General features: G+C 55.4%; 9 protein-coding genes across 9 annotated transcripts; 4 read left to right on the forward strand and 5 right to left on the reverse strand.

Annotated features, from left to right (window-relative positions):
- Positions 1-30: 30 nt before the first annotated feature.
- UMAG_04163 (uncharacterized protein) lies at positions 31-639 on the reverse strand (the record flags this gene model as incomplete). Its single annotated transcript, XM_011392350.1, has 1 exon — positions 31-639. One exon carries the CDS (start codon positions 637-639, stop codon positions 31-33), a length of 609 nt encoding a protein of 202 aa, XP_011390652.1.
- A 583-nt stretch (positions 640-1,222) lies between these two features.
- Positions 1,223-3,535, forward strand: UMAG_04164 (uncharacterized protein; the record flags this gene model as incomplete). Its single annotated transcript, XM_011392351.1, has 1 exon — positions 1,223-3,535. The coding sequence occupies one exon, from the start codon at positions 1,223-1,225 to the stop codon at positions 3,533-3,535; it is 2,313 nt and encodes a 770-aa protein (XP_011390653.1).
- A 288-nt stretch (positions 3,536-3,823) lies between these two features.
- UMAG_04165 (uncharacterized protein) lies at positions 3,824-4,240 on the reverse strand (the record flags this gene model as incomplete). Its single annotated transcript, XM_011392352.1, has 2 exons — positions 3,824-3,894; positions 3,967-4,240. The coding sequence occupies 2 exons, from the start codon at positions 4,238-4,240 to the stop codon at positions 3,824-3,826; spliced, it is 345 nt and encodes a 114-aa protein (XP_011390654.1).
- A 414-nt stretch (positions 4,241-4,654) lies between these two features.
- On the forward strand, positions 4,655-6,154 carry UMAG_04166 (uncharacterized protein; the record flags this gene model as incomplete). Its single annotated transcript, XM_011392353.1, has 1 exon — positions 4,655-6,154. The coding sequence occupies one exon, from the start codon at positions 4,655-4,657 to the stop codon at positions 6,152-6,154; it is 1,500 nt and encodes a 499-aa protein (XP_011390655.1).
- Positions 6,155-6,302: 148 nt separating this feature from the next.
- On the reverse strand, positions 6,303-7,289 carry UMAG_04167 (putative vacuolar ATP synthase subunit D; the record flags this gene model as incomplete). The annotated part of the gene is made up of 1 exon (XM_011392354.1): positions 6,303-7,289. The coding sequence occupies one exon, from the start codon at positions 7,287-7,289 to the stop codon at positions 6,303-6,305; it is 987 nt and encodes a 328-aa protein (XP_011390656.1).
- Positions 7,290-7,996: 707 nt separating this feature from the next.
- UMAG_04168 (uncharacterized protein) lies at positions 7,997-10,807 on the forward strand (the record flags this gene model as incomplete). The annotated part of the gene is made up of 1 exon (XM_011392355.1): positions 7,997-10,807. One exon carries the CDS (start codon positions 7,997-7,999, stop codon positions 10,805-10,807), a length of 2,811 nt encoding a protein of 936 aa, XP_011390657.1.
- A 246-nt stretch (positions 10,808-11,053) lies between these two features.
- UMAG_04169 (uncharacterized protein) lies at positions 11,054-13,372 on the reverse strand (the record flags this gene model as incomplete). The annotated part of the gene is made up of 1 exon (XM_011392356.1): positions 11,054-13,372. The coding sequence occupies one exon, from the start codon at positions 13,370-13,372 to the stop codon at positions 11,054-11,056; it is 2,319 nt and encodes a 772-aa protein (XP_011390658.1).
- Positions 13,373-14,815: 1,443 nt separating this feature from the next.
- Positions 14,816-15,823, forward strand: UMAG_10892 (3'-5'-exodeoxyribonuclease; the record flags this gene model as incomplete). Its single annotated transcript, XM_011392493.1, has 1 exon — positions 14,816-15,823. The coding sequence occupies one exon, from the start codon at positions 14,816-14,818 to the stop codon at positions 15,821-15,823; it is 1,008 nt and encodes a 335-aa protein (XP_011390795.1).
- A 776-nt stretch (positions 15,824-16,599) lies between these two features.
- UMAG_04171 (uncharacterized protein) lies at positions 16,600-17,214 on the reverse strand (the record flags this gene model as incomplete). Its single annotated transcript, XM_011392357.1, has 1 exon — positions 16,600-17,214. The coding sequence occupies one exon, from the start codon at positions 17,212-17,214 to the stop codon at positions 16,600-16,602; it is 615 nt and encodes a 204-aa protein (XP_011390659.1).
- Positions 17,215-17,844: the final 630 nt, after the last annotated feature.

Below are 17,844 nucleotides of genomic sequence, written 5' to 3' on the forward strand. Positions count from 1 at the left end.
AGGTAATCTTAATGATTGTTGATCGAGTGTCTATGCGTCGTCGTCGAAGCTGAAACTCAGCCCTTTGCCTGGCTGCGGTTTGGGCTTGTTGGGGAGTGTGTTTGCTTTGGGCTTTCGCGTGTCTTGTTTCGGGTTGGGATTGCTGTTCTTGGAGGGTGAGCGGATGAGCTGCTTGACGTGGTCGAGCGGATCGGTGGCGTTGTGCGGTGCATGGTCGACAGAGTCGATGGGAATGCGTCGTCGCTTGCTTGACGTAGCAGCTGTGTTGGTACCTGGGCTACTTGAAACAACGGCTATGTGGTGCGTTTGAGCGGTGCGTGACTCGGGCTGTGGAGCGGACGTCTTGAGTCGGATCGCCTCGTCGCGCGATAGATGCTTGCCTGGCTTCAGTACGACGACCTGAGCACCGAGCAGTTCATCCTCGCTATCCAAATCTTGGTCGTCTTTGTCATGCAGCGTGGCTCGCTTGCGCTCGCGCGCCGAACAAGATGCCACCAACGAATCCAGTTGGTCTCGCGAGTCACACGAGGCGTAGCGCGAATTCGAGCCGACTTGCGCCTCGAGCGCTTGAAGAAAGCGCGGCGTTTCGGGCGCGCGATATTCCAACGACCGCGACACCAAGCCGGGCTTGCGTGACATTATCTAAACCAAACAGCAAGGCCAAGACCAAGGCCAAGCATCCGACGATGCATTCGATGCGCGCGTTGATGGAAGACGTGAAAATCGTGAATCACGAAGCGTGAATCGTGAAGGTGAACGAACAGTTCTCGCCACAGGCGAGGCGCGTCTGAGAAGAAAGCCACGAGCGTCACTTGACTCGTCGAGGGCGTTTTCCTGGTGGACCCTGACGAATTAGTAGCCAGTCTTGAGTCACGGACATGCGAGATGGTCGTCAGTCACGAGTAACTTACTGTATGACGAAATCGCGTGTCTCGTGTCAGTGTGCCGGCCAACGCTGTAGACAGCGCTGCAGCGTCGGTCTCGCGCTTAGCTTAGCAATTCTTACTCCACAATCGTGAATTCAGGGTGGTGAGTACGCTGCAATCACGAATCGTGAATCACGAATTACGAGCGTGCGTCGGGCGGTTTCGTTGGCGCCATGATCCAATACGTGATATGCTACAGACGTCTTTGGTTCGCAGCACGATTCACGACTGCTAGTCGACCGTAACACCGAAACACACGTGGCGAGCGTTGAAGGATACGCGCACTCCATGCTACCATGTCGCGCAACGTCTCGTCCTGGATGCGCAGCGCGGATTGCAACACCTCCTCGGACGCTGCTTGGTGGTCACTTACGAGCTTGCTCACGTCGCGCGAAGCTCTGCCCATCTACCTCGTTGTCGCTCTGTTCGTGCTGAAACAGCTGCCGATCGTGCTTGAACTGTACTCGACTCGATCTTGGCACTCGACTGCCTCGGCGTACGTTGTGCCTGCCGAAACGCGCCATGCTCGCTTCCTGCCTGCTCGATCGCGCCATGCGTTTCACTACAAGACGCTGTACGTCGGCGTGCGCTTGGACCAGCTGGAAGCGCGAAACCTCGATATGGGCCATGCATTCGCGTGGAAAGGCGCAGTGCTGCAGCCTGAATTCGTCAATCAGTCGGCGTTGGCTGAGCGACCGACTGTGACTCCTGCAGGCCAACGCGCAGCGTGCGAACAAAGCGATCAAGAGCGCTGGAAGAACCGTATGCGAACAGCCGAGAGGATCGAGCGCAAGAAACTGGACGAGAAGCGCGCTAGGAACGATCGATATACGTGGTCTTTGACTGGTTTGCATCCAGATGCCTATCTGCGTACGCACATTCCCATTCCAGTCAGCGACGATGCAGCCGAGCAGAAACGCAAGTGGATCTCGGCATCGATCCTCTTAAAGCTCGCGTACGAATTGAGAGAGCGCGGCTATCTCACCGTTGGACCACAGGATTCTGATAGCTCGGCTGTGCGCGCAAACCACTGGACACAAGAGCTCGGTCACGTATGGACCGTGACCATGCCATCGATCGGCGGCATCACCGGAATCAACCCGCTGACGGTGCACTACTGCTATCGTCCTTATGGGTATCGTAGCAACGCTCGCCGACATGCTGAACCTCTACGCGTTAAACAGGACGAAAGACGAGGTGTGTTCTGGTTGGTCGTCCTCGAAGTGCACAACACTTTCAGCGAACGCCACATTTACGTGCTTGAAGCTGGCGAGCGCGAGGATGAGCAAACTGACGCGGCACCACTGCGGATCGCGACCAAACGCACCAGAAAAGGCTACGACCATCAATGGACATTCCCGCGTTCATTCCACGTTTCACCGTTCAACGATCGAGGTGGATACTACCGCCTGTTTCTCAAGGAGCCTTTCGCCAACGCAGACGAATCGGGCAAACCAAGCACATTTGTGCTGCGCATTCGACTGCTGCTTCTCGTCGAAGCACAGCGTGCTCGTTCGACCAACGCGCCGACTCTAGAAAAGAAGCTCATGGCTACGCTCGACTCGATCTCACCAGCACCTCTCCCTGCCAGCTCTTGCAAAACTCAAGCGCATACAATCCCGCCAGGCCGAGCCGTCCGACCTCTTTCGCCAGCGACGCTCTACGCCGCTCTCCTGCGACAGCCAATCGACCTGTTTCTCACATTTGCACGTATCTTGTACCAAGCTGCCAAGCTACATTTTGGTAAGCGACTCGATGCGTTCGGTCGGCCCGACATGGTGCAGTCGAGCGAACACACCACAGAGCAGACGTACGACGGTGTGGGTCTACCACCCGCCTTGAATCCGATTCAGCCACATCGTCACGCGTCCGTTGGTCAAGCAGCATCACGCGCAGCGGGACTGCTGTATGCGCCCGCGGGGTGGACCCAAGTTGTGGCTAAAGAGTACGTCGCCGGTTTGCTGCAGCGCAGAGTGGATGAGCTGCAAATCCAGTGCCAGCAACGCTGGACGGTGGAGGTGAGATCGACTGATCCTGCCGATCCAGGGTTGCACATTGCTGCATCCCTGGCAGAAATCGGTGGAGAAGAAAAATTGCTCGTGCTATACACGCGATCGCATAGCGTATACACCGACCTGATGAGCTACCAGCCACCTCGACTAGCGCTCCTGCTTGGCAGCATCGTAGGCAGACGATGGGGTGTCAACTCGGTCCAGCTCTTTGACCAATTTTTCGCCCACGCGCAGTGTCTACCGACGAACGGGGTGCGAAAACGACACTTGGACTTGCTCCTCTCGCCACAAGCAGATCCACGCAAGGCCATCGAGCAGCTGCACTCGTTCGCGATTTCATGCGCTCCGCCATCTTCGACGGCACAGAGCGCCAGCGAAGGTTGCAAAGTATGGCTGGCGCTTTGGATAGGCCTCGTCGCTGCAACGGCCGAAAAACACGTGTTTGGCTGGTTAGGCGCCAGATACGTAAAGGGCACCGAACCCTGGTTCGAGCTGCAGCGCGCGCTGCAATATATACAGGCAGCCACGCAAGGCGACAAAGACTACAAAATCGCCGCCAGTTGGGATACACGATTGGGTAGCGTTTGCCATGTTTGAAACGTTCCCTCGTGTACTGCACCAGTCGAGAGAAATAGCCTCATCTACAGTCTGGTAGAGATGCACGTTCCTGGGTCTGCGGCTGATGCAAATGCGAATGCAAATGCGAAATGCTCTGCTCACACCGTACAGATGCGAAACTCAAGCTGAGCATGTGTTATGCTAGAGAAATGTGTTACAGGAGCACACCTTTTATTTGGCTCAATGGACGAGCGTGAGGGGTACAAAGAGGATATTCGATGCGCCAAGCTATGCAAAGAGACATTGTGTGTTTGAAGCGGTGATGGATCAGGTCGAGTCGGAGAAGAGATTTGGGAACGCGGCCGAGATCTGTACGACGTTCTCGACGAGAGTCAGGTCTGCACGCAAGCGATATGACAACTAGGTCAGCTGTGTGTCGGTAAGCTGTCTGTGCGCAAAGTGGAACTTACCGACGTCATGGCCGCAATCGACTGTGGTGAACTCTCGAATTTGGTTGGCTTGGAAGCTGCTCCCGGCATCGCTGACTTTGCCGGTGACCTCGACAAACGTGCTAGACGAGACGTCCGAGTCGGGAGTCATGGCGATTTCCACATTCCCCAAATCCGATGTTTGCATGAGCAGCGTGTTGCCCGTAACCTTGTGCACCTTGCCTACGATGCGCACCGTCTGGCCTACGTACTGACCCAGCATGGACGAGTTGATGAGTGGCGTTGGCTTCTCCATGGTTCGATGCTTGATTCTGGTCTCCAGCAGTGGTGGTTGCTAAGAGGCGCATCATGGCTCAGTTTTTTCGCAACAAAGTCGCGATCCCTGAGTCACGAGTCACGAGTGTTGCTCTGGGTTCGCACGCTTCAGTGGCGCGCGCGTGCGTGTGTGGCGACGCGTAAATGAGGACCCTGAGCACCCGATCCCCACCGTATCGGGTAACACGTGAAATCACGAATCACGAATCACGAATCACGAATCGTGAGTGTTGGACAAAACGTATGTTGGTGAGCTTGTCCAACACTCAACCCTCATGACTCGTGACTCGTGACTCGTGACTCGTTTCCACGTTGCACGCTCTCACGTCTTCTTGGATGACGACGCGCATCCATTCGACTCAGCGACCACAGTGCAGCCGAGCAATCACAAGCAATGCGTCCCGCCCTCGCATCAAGCGTGTGGACAGCCATAGCACGAGCTTCCACATCAACTACACGAGCCGGTCCAAGCACCAGGAGCATCGCATTATCGTCCACTCGGAGCGGAGGTCATGTCAAGTCTCGCTATTGCACGAAAGCCCACGCTGGAAGGCTAGCCTGCGCGGTTGTATACCGATCGCTTTGGTCGGTAGCAAGCAGAAGAAATGATAACCCACATTTTCTTGTCCGCGCTCTTAGCGGGTCAATATCTCGATGCGCCGACGACGCGCAGGATAAGTTACGTGTCAGCAGTGTCAATCATCGTGAGCAAGACGATCAGAAGCATGCGTTTCTACCAGAGGAGAAACCGCCCAGCAACGAATCACCACCTCAAGCAGCTGTGATAGCGGACACCAAGCCACCAGAAGCGTCGCACCCTGCAGAGATGGATGTGGCTGCCTCGCCTTCTCTGACCTCGTGCTCGGCGAGCACAACTGGCGAGAGAAGCAAGAGTACCGCAAATAGCGCCTCACCCTCAGCAACTGTTCTTGAACGTTTCCGCAGTACTTCATCCTCTCTACCTTTGTTCGACGGACTGACATCCTCCACCTCGGTCTCCACAGCGCTCTCGTCCATCTCGTTGCATACGCGTACGCTCCTCACACAACTCCGGACCAAACTCTCGCACCTCTCGTCGCAATACAACATGCACACAGGCTACACAGCGATCGAAGAGCTGAAGCATCGAATTGGCACTCTGGAGACCTCGCTCGAAGCTGCGCGCACGCTAGCGTCCACTGCCAAGAAGACATACCTGATGGCGGTACAGGAACGGAGTGCAAGCCAGCGCGAAACCAATGATTTGCTCTCTCGCAAGAATTCGTGGAGCGAAACCGATCTTTCGCGGTACACCGAGTTGCTGCGAAAGGAGCACGCCTTGAGCCGACACGAGAGCGAGGCGGAAAAGGAGCTCGAGCGCAGTGAAGCCGAGGTGCAGGCGAGCTTCGATCAGCTGATGAAGGCGGTCCTGGTGAGGTATCATGAGGAGCAAGTGTGGTCGGATCGCATGCGCGGCATGAGCACATATGCCAGTCTTGTGGTCGCCGGTCTCAACGCCTTTCTGTTCATCCTTGCTATCTTGCTCGTCGAGCCTTACAAGAGGAAAAAGCTGGCAGAGACCTTCGAGAAGAGGCTCGTCGCCGCAGAGCACGAGTCGAGACGCTTGATCTTGGATAGCGTCGATGGATTCCGCAGTGAGTTGAGTGTGGTGCTGGCGGGCAAGCCGGCCAAGCCGGTAAACGAGGTCGAGACCGAGGTGCCATCGCTCATCCCACCAGTAGCAGAGCACCAAGTGACGCAAGTACCGCCAGTCGTCGAACCAGAGACCCCACCTACAGCTACTCTCAAGCAACGACATGTTCGTCAGGATGAAGAACGGCTCGTGTTCGCGTCCACCGTCGGCGTGGTCGTCGGCGCGGCATTGTCCCTCTTCATTAGCGCATGTTGGGCTTAGTTGGCCAATCTACCCAACACGTTCTAGCATCACGCCATACCGAATCATAGAAAGCATTGAAAATGGACAAACGGCCAAACAAACGTGCCAGAAGCAAATCAGAGTGAGCAAAAGTGACAGTGCGTGTGTATGGGCATAGGAAAAGCGATCAGAAGATGACATCTTCGTCCTTGCCACCAGAGAGCAGATCCTTGCCGCCCTGATCTTGGTCGTTCTCCGCCGGCGTTGCGGTCGGGCTGGCACCCTTCTTCTTCTTCTTTTTGTTCTTCTTCTTAGCAGCACCCGTAGCGGAAGCAGCCGTGGCATCCTTGCTTTCTTCTTCGGCGTCCTTGGCCTCCTCGGAGGCGTCACCTTCCGCCTCGTCCTGCTCATCTTGCTCGTCTTGCGCTTCTTGCGCGTCTTGCTCGGCCTCTTGTTCGTCCTGATCATCTTTTTCTTGCTTCTTACGCTGCCTATCGCCAGCTTCGGCCTTCTCCTTTTTCTTGGCTTGTACCTTTTTCAAACGGAAGAACTCTTCTCGATCCGCCTCGTCCAACTCACTGACGATATAACTGATCGTGTTCTCCAACCTGGGGATGATGACGTGCTCGATGGCATTCACCCTACGGTTGGTCATCCTGATGACCTCGTCGAGAATCACGAATGCTGTCTGCAAGCTCGCAAGTTCGACCAACACCTTTAAAGCCTGAGTATACACTTCGCGTGCCTTGCTGACCTGCTGACCACCACGGCTGAGACCGGTGAGGGCGAATTCGGCACCGCTACCCTGTGTGCCGTTCGACTTGTCCTTGATGTCCGCCTCAAACGCAGGCAGGATGACACCGGAGACGTTTTCCTGCTTTGCACGGACTCGGAAGCTGGCCGACTTGACCGACTCCTGTACGATATACCCGATATCGCCGGTAGCGTACTGCACCTCGGCGAGGCTGAACGACGCCTGCTGCATCACTCTGCCCATCTTGCGTTTAGCTTCATCGATCTTGTGCGTGATGGTGCGGAACCGTTTGGTCAGCGCGTCCGCCTTCTTTTTCAGCAGCGAGTGACCGGTTTGCGCACCCTTGAGACGCGTTTTGGCGGAACCGAGCGCTTGGCGCGTGGGGAAGACCGACTCTCGTTGACCTTTGCCTGACGACATGGTGCTCTGGCTGTGACAAAACGAGTGCCAGTCGATATGGTGTGCAAACGAGGTGAGACAACGTGGACGTAACGAGTCCAGATGATTCGTGATTGTTTGCGGTGGATCGTGTGTGGGATAAGCAAGCCAGTCTGTGAGTCAGTCGCTCGCTTTCGTGTTTGCGCGCTGTGCCTCTAGCCTGATGATATCGTCAATCACGAATCGCGAATTTTGCACAAATCTTAGGAGCTTGGACCATGCACTCACTCACTTACTTGCAGCTAACTTGATCCAGATTAACTCCTGAGATACTCGTGGCTGCTATCCGATGCGAACACCCCCTCCCACCCCGATCGAGTGAATCGGGAGATGCTCCGCGGTCGAGTCGCGTCGTTTTTGGCCGCTCTACAGAACAAGTCGTGAGCTGAGCGGTCGAGTGGTGAGGAGCATGTGGATTCTTGTCGTGCCAACCCATCAACAGCCTTGCTAGATCCCCAGAAGGCTATCACCGACTGCGCAGCCTTGAAAAGCATCTCACATTGGCAAGAGCGGCCGAGCGCTCACACGTTGGCTCCACGATCGACTGTAGCTCTGTATACCCATGCGCACGAACGCCGCGAGTGCCAACCTAACATCTACTCTATCGGCCTCCACCTCCTCCACGGCAGCCTCGGCGCAACACTCGCCAAACTGCACTAGACGTGGGTCTGCAAACATAGACAGCGATCATGGACGACGATATGGAACTAGACGATGAGCAGGAACACCTGGACGAACCGATCGACGAGCCCGAGTACGAGCAAGACGATGCGGAGCAGGACGACGACGGTGACGATGACATGGATGAAGAAGAAGCAGAAGCAGAAGCGGATGGCGACGATGACGATCTTGACTCTGGCGGTGATTCGGATGATCGCGATGATGCATCCACTGCATCTCGTAATCGAGCTTATCGAGCGTCTACGGTCGATGAGACGCTTTCCGCCGCCATGTACCTTCGCAAAGTGCACGCACGACGTTTGCTGTTCCGCCCCGCGCCCGAATGCATCTCCACTACGCACGGGTATCAGATCGAACCCATGGCTGCTGCTCCACATTCGGCCCAGATCCACGCACTCGCGCTTTCTCTCGATGGCCAGACCCTCCTCACCGGCGGCTCGGACGGCTACGTTCGCAAATACGACCTCCACGCCACCATGAACGGCCGTACCATGCTCACCCAAAACGTCCGACACGGTTTCGTCGAAGGCATCACCCGCGGCGGTACACTCACCGCGTTTTGGCCGCATGAAGAACACCTTCCCATTTCCTCCTCGTCAACCTCCTCCCTCAACCCCCCCACCGGTTCGGAAAAGGACCGTCTCGTCGGCATCATCCACAGCCTAGCCCTTCAGCAAGATTCGCTCTGGGGATTGAGCGGCTCTGAATCAGGCAACATCCATCTATATGGTGTCAGACATGAACCAGGCGTCACACGCCATGTCTTTAGGAAACACAAAGGTGCCGTCTCGGCATTAGCGATCCTGGCGGATGAAAAGAGCATGTTGTCCGGTGGCTGGGACAGAGGCGTGTACCAGTGGGATTTGAACACGGGAAGCGTGGTGAGGGAGTTGCCCGGTCATGCGGGGCAGATCTCAAGTTTGAGCTTCAGACCTTTGGGTGACGCGGTACGAGGAGAGCAGCAGAGCGAACGCGTCAATGTGGCGATCCACCCGGAGGCGTTGGGAAATGGCGCGGTTCACGTCGACGAGGATGAGGAGGACAAGGCAAGGAACGAAACCGTCGCAGGCGGCGAGTCGGAGCAAGCAGCAAATCACAATGGCGATGAGGCCAGTGTGACAGCAAACGGAGACCGACCAGCCACAAACGAAAAGATGGGCCAGCAGAAGGATGAGGATGCGCCGACAGCACTATCAACGGCCACATCCGGTACGGCGCGAGATGCCACGGGTGCAGATGAGTCGAATGACAAGCCTTCCAGGAACATCAAGTCTACAACGTCGGAAGACAAGGTGACCACAGATGAGAAGTCAACAGATACCGACCACAACAGCAACAACAAGCCAGATGCCTCTTCCTCTGCAACTGACATCGAGAGCGCTGCCATTCAAGCCTCTTCAAAGGATTCATCGGCTACCGATTCCGCACCGACAGTCGACACGGAGATTGTTTCAAAGGCTGCCACATCTGACCCTGCCAAGCCATCCAACATCACCGGCGACGATCCCACCGAAGAAGAGCTAGCGTTCGAAGCCGAACTGAATGCGAGCTTGGGTATGGCGCTTGACGGCAGCAGCGGCGCAACCAAAGCGGATGGTTCGAGACCCGACAGCATTGGTGCGGAGCTGAGCGGTACGACGGCCGGAGGACTGATGGTCGCTGGTGCCGATCAGGATTTCGACAAGGATGATGGTGACGATGATCTTTTCGGTGGTGATACGCCGCCTGTAGCTGTGTCCAAGGACAGTGATGGTGCGCTTACAGTCAAGAGCGAACCAAATGGCGCCACGGCCAATGACAGCGACGGAGATGATTCCTTGTTTGGAGATGGCGATGAGGACGCCGATGGTGATGCGGATGCGGACGGAGACGCTGAGGCGGATGCGGATGGTGATGCGGATGCGGATGCAGATGCGGATGCGGATGTGGATGCGGATGCGGATGCGGATGCGGACGACGACGGCGAGCGTGATGCAGAAGACGGCTCATCGGATGAAGATATGCCGTTGGCGGGGCGGTCGATGGTCAGAAACGTTTCTCCGCAAACCAATCCTTTGATTGCAAGCACGGCATCGCCGTCGCTTTCGGCGGCTGTGTTGCCGCCATCTTGCAGTACAACTCAAGCCGCGGCTACTGAGGTCGTCGAGGTTGACGCAAAGTCGTCAACTTCAAAAGCGGAAAGCGCAGTACCGAAAAGGGCACTCCCCAAGCCAGCATTTGGAGGATTCAGCATGGCGTCGTCCTTCGATGCACCGCTTACGACGTTTAGCCAGGATGTGATGCTATCCAGCTCGCTATCTGGCCAAGTGATCTTATGGGATTTGCGGTGTCGCAACTACACGTCGGCAGACGGTGGCGCACGAGGTGTGCACTCTCTTGCTCTACCCAGCAAAGTACCGCCATGGTGTCAGTCGGCCATCTTCAATTCGACGGGCGATAAAGTGTATGTAGGTAGACGCAACGAAACGGTGGACGAATGGGATCTTCGCATGCCTTCAGCACGCTATACTCGATCACTTCGCCTTCCATCCGGGTCGGGACCTGTGTATTCGCTGGCGCCCATGCCAAATCGACGCCACATTGTCTGTGGTAGCTACGACAATCTTCGATTGTGGGATACGCAGTTCCAACCTGGTCCCAGTCTCACGCCCGAGTTCAAGGTGCCGTTCAAAATCATCGCAGGACACCATGGTGCAAGTCTCTCACATGTACTCGTCGATCGTAGCTGCAAATTCTTGATCTCCGCCAGCGGCGACAGGGGCTGGATGGGCTCCAGTACCGAAGCGGTCATCGTGCATGATATCAAGCCCATCACATAGTGCACAAACACGAACCTACTCGTACGATCGCATCATCATGCATAGACACGCGCGTCAAACCAATACACGGGCGATCAACAGAAACAGCTGCTGTTTAGGCATAAACGAATGGGATGGCAGTAGTGACAATACAATGTGCGTGAGACGCTCGACAATAAACAAAAGTGGTGATTGTGTAGACATTCGTGATTGGTTTGGCTCGTTGCTCGTGGCATTTCGCAGCGGATGTGCAATCGACATTCCAGATTACACCTCGACAATGTCGCTCTTCTTGGGCTTCAACGCATCGCCGTCGCGAATCTGCTTGCCCTGCGCGTGGATCTGCCTGACGCCTTGGTCGCGCAAGATGCCGAGGCCCGACTCGGCCCTGGCGAGCTCCAAGACGTCGTCGAGCGGAACTAGACCGTCGTGATCGACGTCGAGCTTGTCGACAATCTTCTCAATCACCTCGTCCTCGGGCTTGTGCTTGATCAGACGCAGAGCTTGCTCGAGGTCGTCAACCGAGATCTTGCCTGTGTGAGAGGCCTCGATGAGGTGCATGCGCGAGCCGACGTCTCGGTCGTACTCTTCGAGCTGGTTATCGATCTTTTCGAGCATCGATTTGATGCGCTTGGTCATGCTGCGTGCGGATGAGCTCGTGGGGGCGGAGCTCGAGTCGGTCTTGTCGGCATCTGTAACCGAGGAAGAAGAAGAAGTGTCGGCACTGGAGCTAGCCGAGGTCGCGGATGACGCCTTGTCTTCTGCGGCGGTAGCTTCAGAACCGCTGACTTCCTCGATGAGCTGTCGCAGCTCTTCGCGCTCCTTGAGCACCGACGACTTTGCACTGAGGATGCTGAGCGCCTCGCCGAGCTCGGTGAGCTGCTCGTTGGTCATGCGCGGATCCTCAAGCGCCGAATCGGTCTCCTTCTTGGGGAGCAAGGAACGTGCCTCTTCCTCCTCGCGTGCGAGACGTGCCTTTTCGGCATTGCGTCGTTCCTTGTCGGCTTCGCGCGCAGCGGCTTCCTCTTGCTCCTGCTCGGCTTCATCCTCGATAAGCTCCTCCTGTTGCTGGAGCACTTCGAGGCGCTGCTTGTTGGTGGCACCCTCGCTGTTGACGCTGAGCTCGGCTTCGTTGACGAGGTTGTCGGGCAAGCTGCTGAGCGTCAGCTCGAGACTGCGAAGATGCGACTGGGCGTTCATGTCGTTGTTGCCGGCAGCGACATAGTTGAAGGCCTTGCTTAGTACGAGCAGAGTACCGCTGATCTTGTTGCGGACGTGCAAGTCAATCCACTGCTGTAGCTCCTGACGCAGACGGTCCTCGGAGAGGTTGGTGGTCTGAATGCCTCGGTTCTGGCAAGCACTGACGAGCTCGGCTTGCGAGAGGTTATCAACGCCTTCGTGGCCAATGACAATATCGTCCTGGCGAATACGGTTGAGCTTGTGTCGAATCTGGTAGCGAAGGTAGTTGTCGGTGCCAAAGGCGTGGATCTGCATGTAGCGGCAGACACTGACCAGCTGAGGACGGGTGAGGTTGTCGAGCGTCAGGTCGTCTTCGAAGAGCTGCGCGACCTTGATGATGTCTTGGTTACTAGGCGACTCGCCGGTGGATCGCACCTTGCGGAAAAACTCTTTGAACTCTTCCGAGGTCTTGACCTTGTCGGTAGCCTGGAGGCCGCCTTCCTTGATAGTCTCTTGAAGGAACTTGGCCATTTCGAGACGCACCTTGATGAGGCCTCTGCGCTTCTCCTCAACCGAGAACTTGCTCTCAAACGTGCTGGGAAGCATGTTGGGGAAGATCTTGATAGCTACTGGCAGCAAAAGCTCTCCGGCTGGGATAACAATGAAGGGGATAAACGGGATGAGACGCAAGAGATCGGCAAACGTGCGCTTGAGCTGACGCTTTTCTCTGCGTGTGAGGCTGTAGCCGAGCATGAGTCTGCGCAGGAGACGCGAGGAGATCTTGACTTCCTTGGCAAGCAGTTTGGAGCCGTGCCAGTAGTGAAGCGCCTCTTCTTTGACCTTTGCCCAGATGCGGGTGGTGAGCGGACCCTTTGGCGTTTTGGCGTCGACAAGCTCTTTTTCTTTGGGCTTTTGCTCTGCGAGCATGGTCTGCGAGGCGGAGGTCTGGTTAGCGGGTGAGCCTAGCTCGGCTGCCGTGTTCGTGGAGGCAGGCAGTGGGCTAATGGAAACGGGCGCTTTGGGAGGAGCGCCGGCAGACTGGCCCTGGTAGCTCGAGGAGGCGGTGGAGTTGGCATCTTTGGATAACGTGGCGGGAGGAGCATAGATGTGGCTGTTGGACGATGACGAAGTGGATGAGTGCTGCTGGGTCTCTGTGGAGTGATAACGGACGAATCGGCGGTGGAGGAGTGCTTGCGTCTGTTCGACCTTGCGTCTTTGATGGTAGTGCTTTGTGATAGCGGTGGAAAAGTGCGAGGAAGCGGGTTTGAGACCAGGCACAAAGATGTGAAGAACGTCGGACTGGTTGGCGGGACGCAAGGCAGGCCTCGCTCGAGCTGCGACGGCGAGCGAGCCACTAGCCCAGGCAAAGCTCTTGACAGCAAGGTATGAGCAGCTGGAAGACGACATGTCGGAGAAAGCGGCCTTTGCGATGCTCAGATGAGGCGGCGTGTCACGTTAAAGCAGCTATGATGAAAGCAAAGGCGAAAGCGAAGACGCAGGGAACAAGGATCGTCAAGTGAATGAGACCCGGTGCTGGAGCCGTGCAAGAAGCTACGGTGGCTATGGCGATCACCCGAGTGAGTAGTCAAGAGAGAGAGAGAGCGCGCAAAAAGAAGGTAGATGTCGAACCCAGAGAATCAAAATGCGCAAAGGCGGAAAGGTGGGAGAAGGTGAAAGGACAAAGAGAAGCGAGAGTCACAGAGTGGAGGGTGTGAGGCAAGCATACGTTGAAAAACTTGAAAGGGTTGAGGGGATTCACGTCTGTGTCAGTGTTGAGTGTTTGGCTGCGCACGGAACCGGAAGAATGAGGAAAGCTTTCAGAGCCGAGTCGTGAACACATGCCGAGTTCCATCAACTTAGGCTGCCAGCACTGCCAGCACTGCCGACATCGCCTTGGAACAGCACAGATTACAGCTATGTGCTCGCTACTGCTTTGCTATTCGGCACTCAGCGGCCGAATCGTGACATTCGTGATTGCGACTGCAGCGTGCACTCTCCGCTCACCCTACTTGACAGCAGCGGAGCACATCCGAAACCGAGCCAAACGAGCAAGGACCCCAAAGGAACCCACCCCATTTTTCTTCTTAACACGCCACTCACCACTCGCTCGTTTCTGTCACTTTGCAAAAATTTCTCGACAAAGCTAACCTCACGCCTTGTTTAAACGAAAGCAAAGAATAATAAAAGTAAATTATTAACATAACCCTTCTTCCATTCGTGATTCGTGATTCACGACGATCACGATTGTGATTCGAGATGATTCGTGATTCGTACGCTTCGTGTTTCATTCTAGGCGTCGCATGGTTGCGCGCAAAGAACCACGAACGCTCCGTGGCTGTCCTCACGCCTGTCGTGAGTTCGGATAGGCTATGTTACGTTTAGGCCGCGAAACAGTCACGATTGGTGAGTGTAGCACGTCTGTGAGTCTCGCTAACTATTCACGATTCAAAATGCAATCGTGAGTTCCGCATTCGGTGCTGAACTAGTCGTGAGTTATATGACGCCCGGTTTCTCTCGTCCGGCAAATTGTGCTCAAGCCGTGAGAGGCACTGGTCCTTCAGGGTCACGAGGGTTTGAGAAGCAATGTTACGTTGTCAGTTCCAACAAGTCGGTATTTTGCCTCCGAGTCGTGAGTCGTGAACCTATCGTGACTTTGAGTGAGTCGTAAGTGTTGGTGTGGAGGCGGCTCAGCTGCTCGCTCGAACCAAAAACGTGAAAGCGTACAGCTTGGTACGACTTGCCATCAGTCGTAACCACAGCCTCGACCTTGAGTTGACGAGACGCATGCTAGTCAGCTGGGCCATACGGATCCCCAAACCCAGTCTCGGATCTTTGCTTGTTACGCGCGCCATGAGCAGCCGCCCGGAATACATTGACATCGGCGTCAACCTCACCGACCCCGTCTTTCGCGGCAACTACCACGCCAAGCAGGCGCATGAGGACGATTTTGACACTGTTCGCTCTCGAGCTCTCAACGCCGGTGTTGTCTCGCAGATCGTCACCGGTGGTAACCTGGCCGAGTCTCACCAAGCGCTTGCACTTGCACGCTCGTACCATGGATTCTATTCTACCGTAGGATGCCATCCTACACGAACGTCAGAGATCGAGTCGTACTTGCACGGAGCTGATGCGTATCTGGGCGAGATCAAGAAAGTCATCCTCTCGGATCGCGACTCAGGTGGTGCAAAGGTTGTCGCGGTCGGAGAATGCGGCTTGGACTACGATCGCTTGCACTTTTCGCCCGCCGATGTACAGAAAAAGCACTTTGAATCCCAATTGTCGCTCGCAGCGCACGTTCAACTGCCACTCTTCTTGCACTCGAGAGCTGCACATCGTGACTTTGTCGACATTCTACAGCCACACATGCACGTTATCCATGCGGCACTAGTAGAAAAGAACCCCGAACAGCACAAAGACGATCCAGACGCAAAACGTGTCGGTGTAGTTCACAGCTTTACCGGCACCGTCGACGAAGCCAAGGAATTGCTTGGTTTGGGCCTGTTTATCGGTATCAACGGATGCTCGCTCAAGACGCAAGAGAATCTCGATGTGCTCCATCACATTCCGCTCTCAAGGCTTATGCTCGAAACCGATGCACCCTGGTGCGATCCCCGCTCTACACATGCTTCCCACTCGCACATTCACACCTTCAAACAGACGCACCCGGATCTGCACGCTCTCTATCAACCCACGTCAGTGAAAAAGGAAAAGTGGAAGCCAGACTCGATGGTCAAAGGTCGCAACGAGCCGTGCGCTATAGGCCTAGTCGCTGCTACTGTCGCCAGTGTCAAACGCGTTCCCATCCAACAAGTCGCTCATGCAGCCATGTACAATACCCGCTGGCTCTTCTCTCTCTAACCTAGCAGTTCAAGACGCTAAACAGCGGTCGGGATACGTGGCCGACCTTGAACGCTTCATGACTGCCTACATGCACATGTTCCCAGACCGCTGCCAAGCCAATCTCTTTAGCGCCGAAACTCAGAGCTCCTCTTACGCGCACGAGCAGCAACCTACTAAGCCTTGGTCCGGCCTGCATCTCTCATCCTGACGATTTAGTGAACGACCCTGCTCCTCCTCAGCCACCAGCATCTGCTATCTTGATCCCACGATCGCCTCTGTACGGTGCCCCTGCAACAGCCACTTCAACTCCTCCCGCTTCCTCACTCCACAGAGGAGCCGCCAGCTACAATCACGAATTCCATAGATCAAAGCGCTCCCGTAGGCTCCTGTAGCAGAAGAGCCTCTTTGGCCTGTGTAAGACAGATCATGGCTTTCGAGAGCCCTGTACCCAAACCATCGCGGCCACGTGTGCCCTTGAGCAGGACTTGACCGGCTTGAGGGAATCGGCAATCGTCTAATCGCCTCCTTCCTTCTGCATCGGCTTCTGTATCGGCTTCTGCATCGGGAGAGTGGAGTCAGCTTCTGGGGTCACTAAGATGTTCTTTTCCAATGTAAGAGTCAGATCCTCACGCAGCAATCATGAATCTAGTTGACACGCCAAGACCGATCGCAGCACTACGAAAGGTGTGAAAGGCTGATGATAATTGTCCGAGGAATGCACGTGAGCCGAAAGCAAGGTTCTAAGTAGTTAAGCAGAACACGAAAGAAAGCGTCATTGCAATGCTGCCAATCCACTAGGACGAGTTGAGCTCTCCAATCACCTCTTCGTGCAAAGCTTGTGTGGGCAGCATCTGAGGAGGGTTAAACCTCTGCCACATGAGGGGTTTCGGGCTACCGTCGTACGAATAGAGCAGTAAAGAATACATGGGCGTGTTAAAGTGCGTGTCCAGGTGGATCTCAAAGCCCTGCATGTTTTCGACCTGGTCGTACGACTGCACGTAGTTGGAGTTTTCGGCACACCGATCCGATACCTGCTGACGGCCATCACCTTTGAAGATGTTGAGCGTGAGCGTATTGTTGTTGTTGAGAATGTAGGTCCCGTGCTGCCAGATGAGTTGTGCCGAGACGCAGTTTGGCTTGGCTGGATTGGTGTTATACAGATACAGCGCCTGTTCCCAGTAGCCGTCGTTGGTGAAGCTGTACGACTGCCCTGCGGTGGCAGGGTAGATGAACGAGTTGTTGACCGGGTCGTAGAAGTTAAGACCTGTGAGGACGTCACCGGAGCCCGTGCTCCATGTGCCTTGCAGGGATGTGACGTTGTTGGGCATGCCAATGCCGTACGTCTGCGCAGAGACGCCTGCGAGCAAGCTCGCAACCGCGAGTATTGAGGAGATCAACAGCCTCAACATGGTTGATCTGTAGCACGTGTTCCGTGTGATTTGTTTCTAGTCGCTTTAGTGACAAATGGGTGTGGCGCTGGGAACAGCAAGGTCACGATGGAAGAGCAGCGGTGGGCGACAAAGAGGATTTTCAAGTAGCTTTGTCGGAACGAGGCTCGAGCTGTTTGGTGAATGAATGTCCGATCAGCGTGAATCAAAGCAGTACCTGCTTGGTCGATGCTAGGGTGTCCAATTGTACAAGGGTGCGTCGACAGGCGAGTGGAGCAAGTTGGTGAACGTTGGAGAGGAAGAGAGAGAGGATGAAGTGGATAAGGTGGAAAGCCGAGAAAGGGTGTATCTTGGTGAGGGAGTTGGTGATCAAAGAAACCAAATGAAGTCGTTTGTGCGAGTGTGTGTATGTAGAGAGAGAGAGAGAGAGAAAAGAGAGAATATGCTGGCCAGATTGGCTACGCAGGCGATAGAAGCCTTTCTAGTCAACACAGCCGTACGGACCGAAACGATCGTGCCATTCGTGATTCACGATAATCGTGAATGTGATTGTGCATGTTGCACTCACTGCCTGCTGACTTGCAAGTCTTGAGTGGAAATTACGAGTTACGAGTTGCAGTTGTGAGTATTGCCAGCATCAAACTCCACCAG

The sequence above is a fragment of the Mycosarcoma maydis genome, chromosome 12 (assembly GCF_000328475.2).
Source record: "Mycosarcoma maydis chromosome 12, whole genome shotgun sequence".
NCBI classification, from domain to species: Eukaryota; Fungi; Basidiomycota; class Ustilaginomycetes; order Ustilaginales; genus Mycosarcoma; species Mycosarcoma maydis.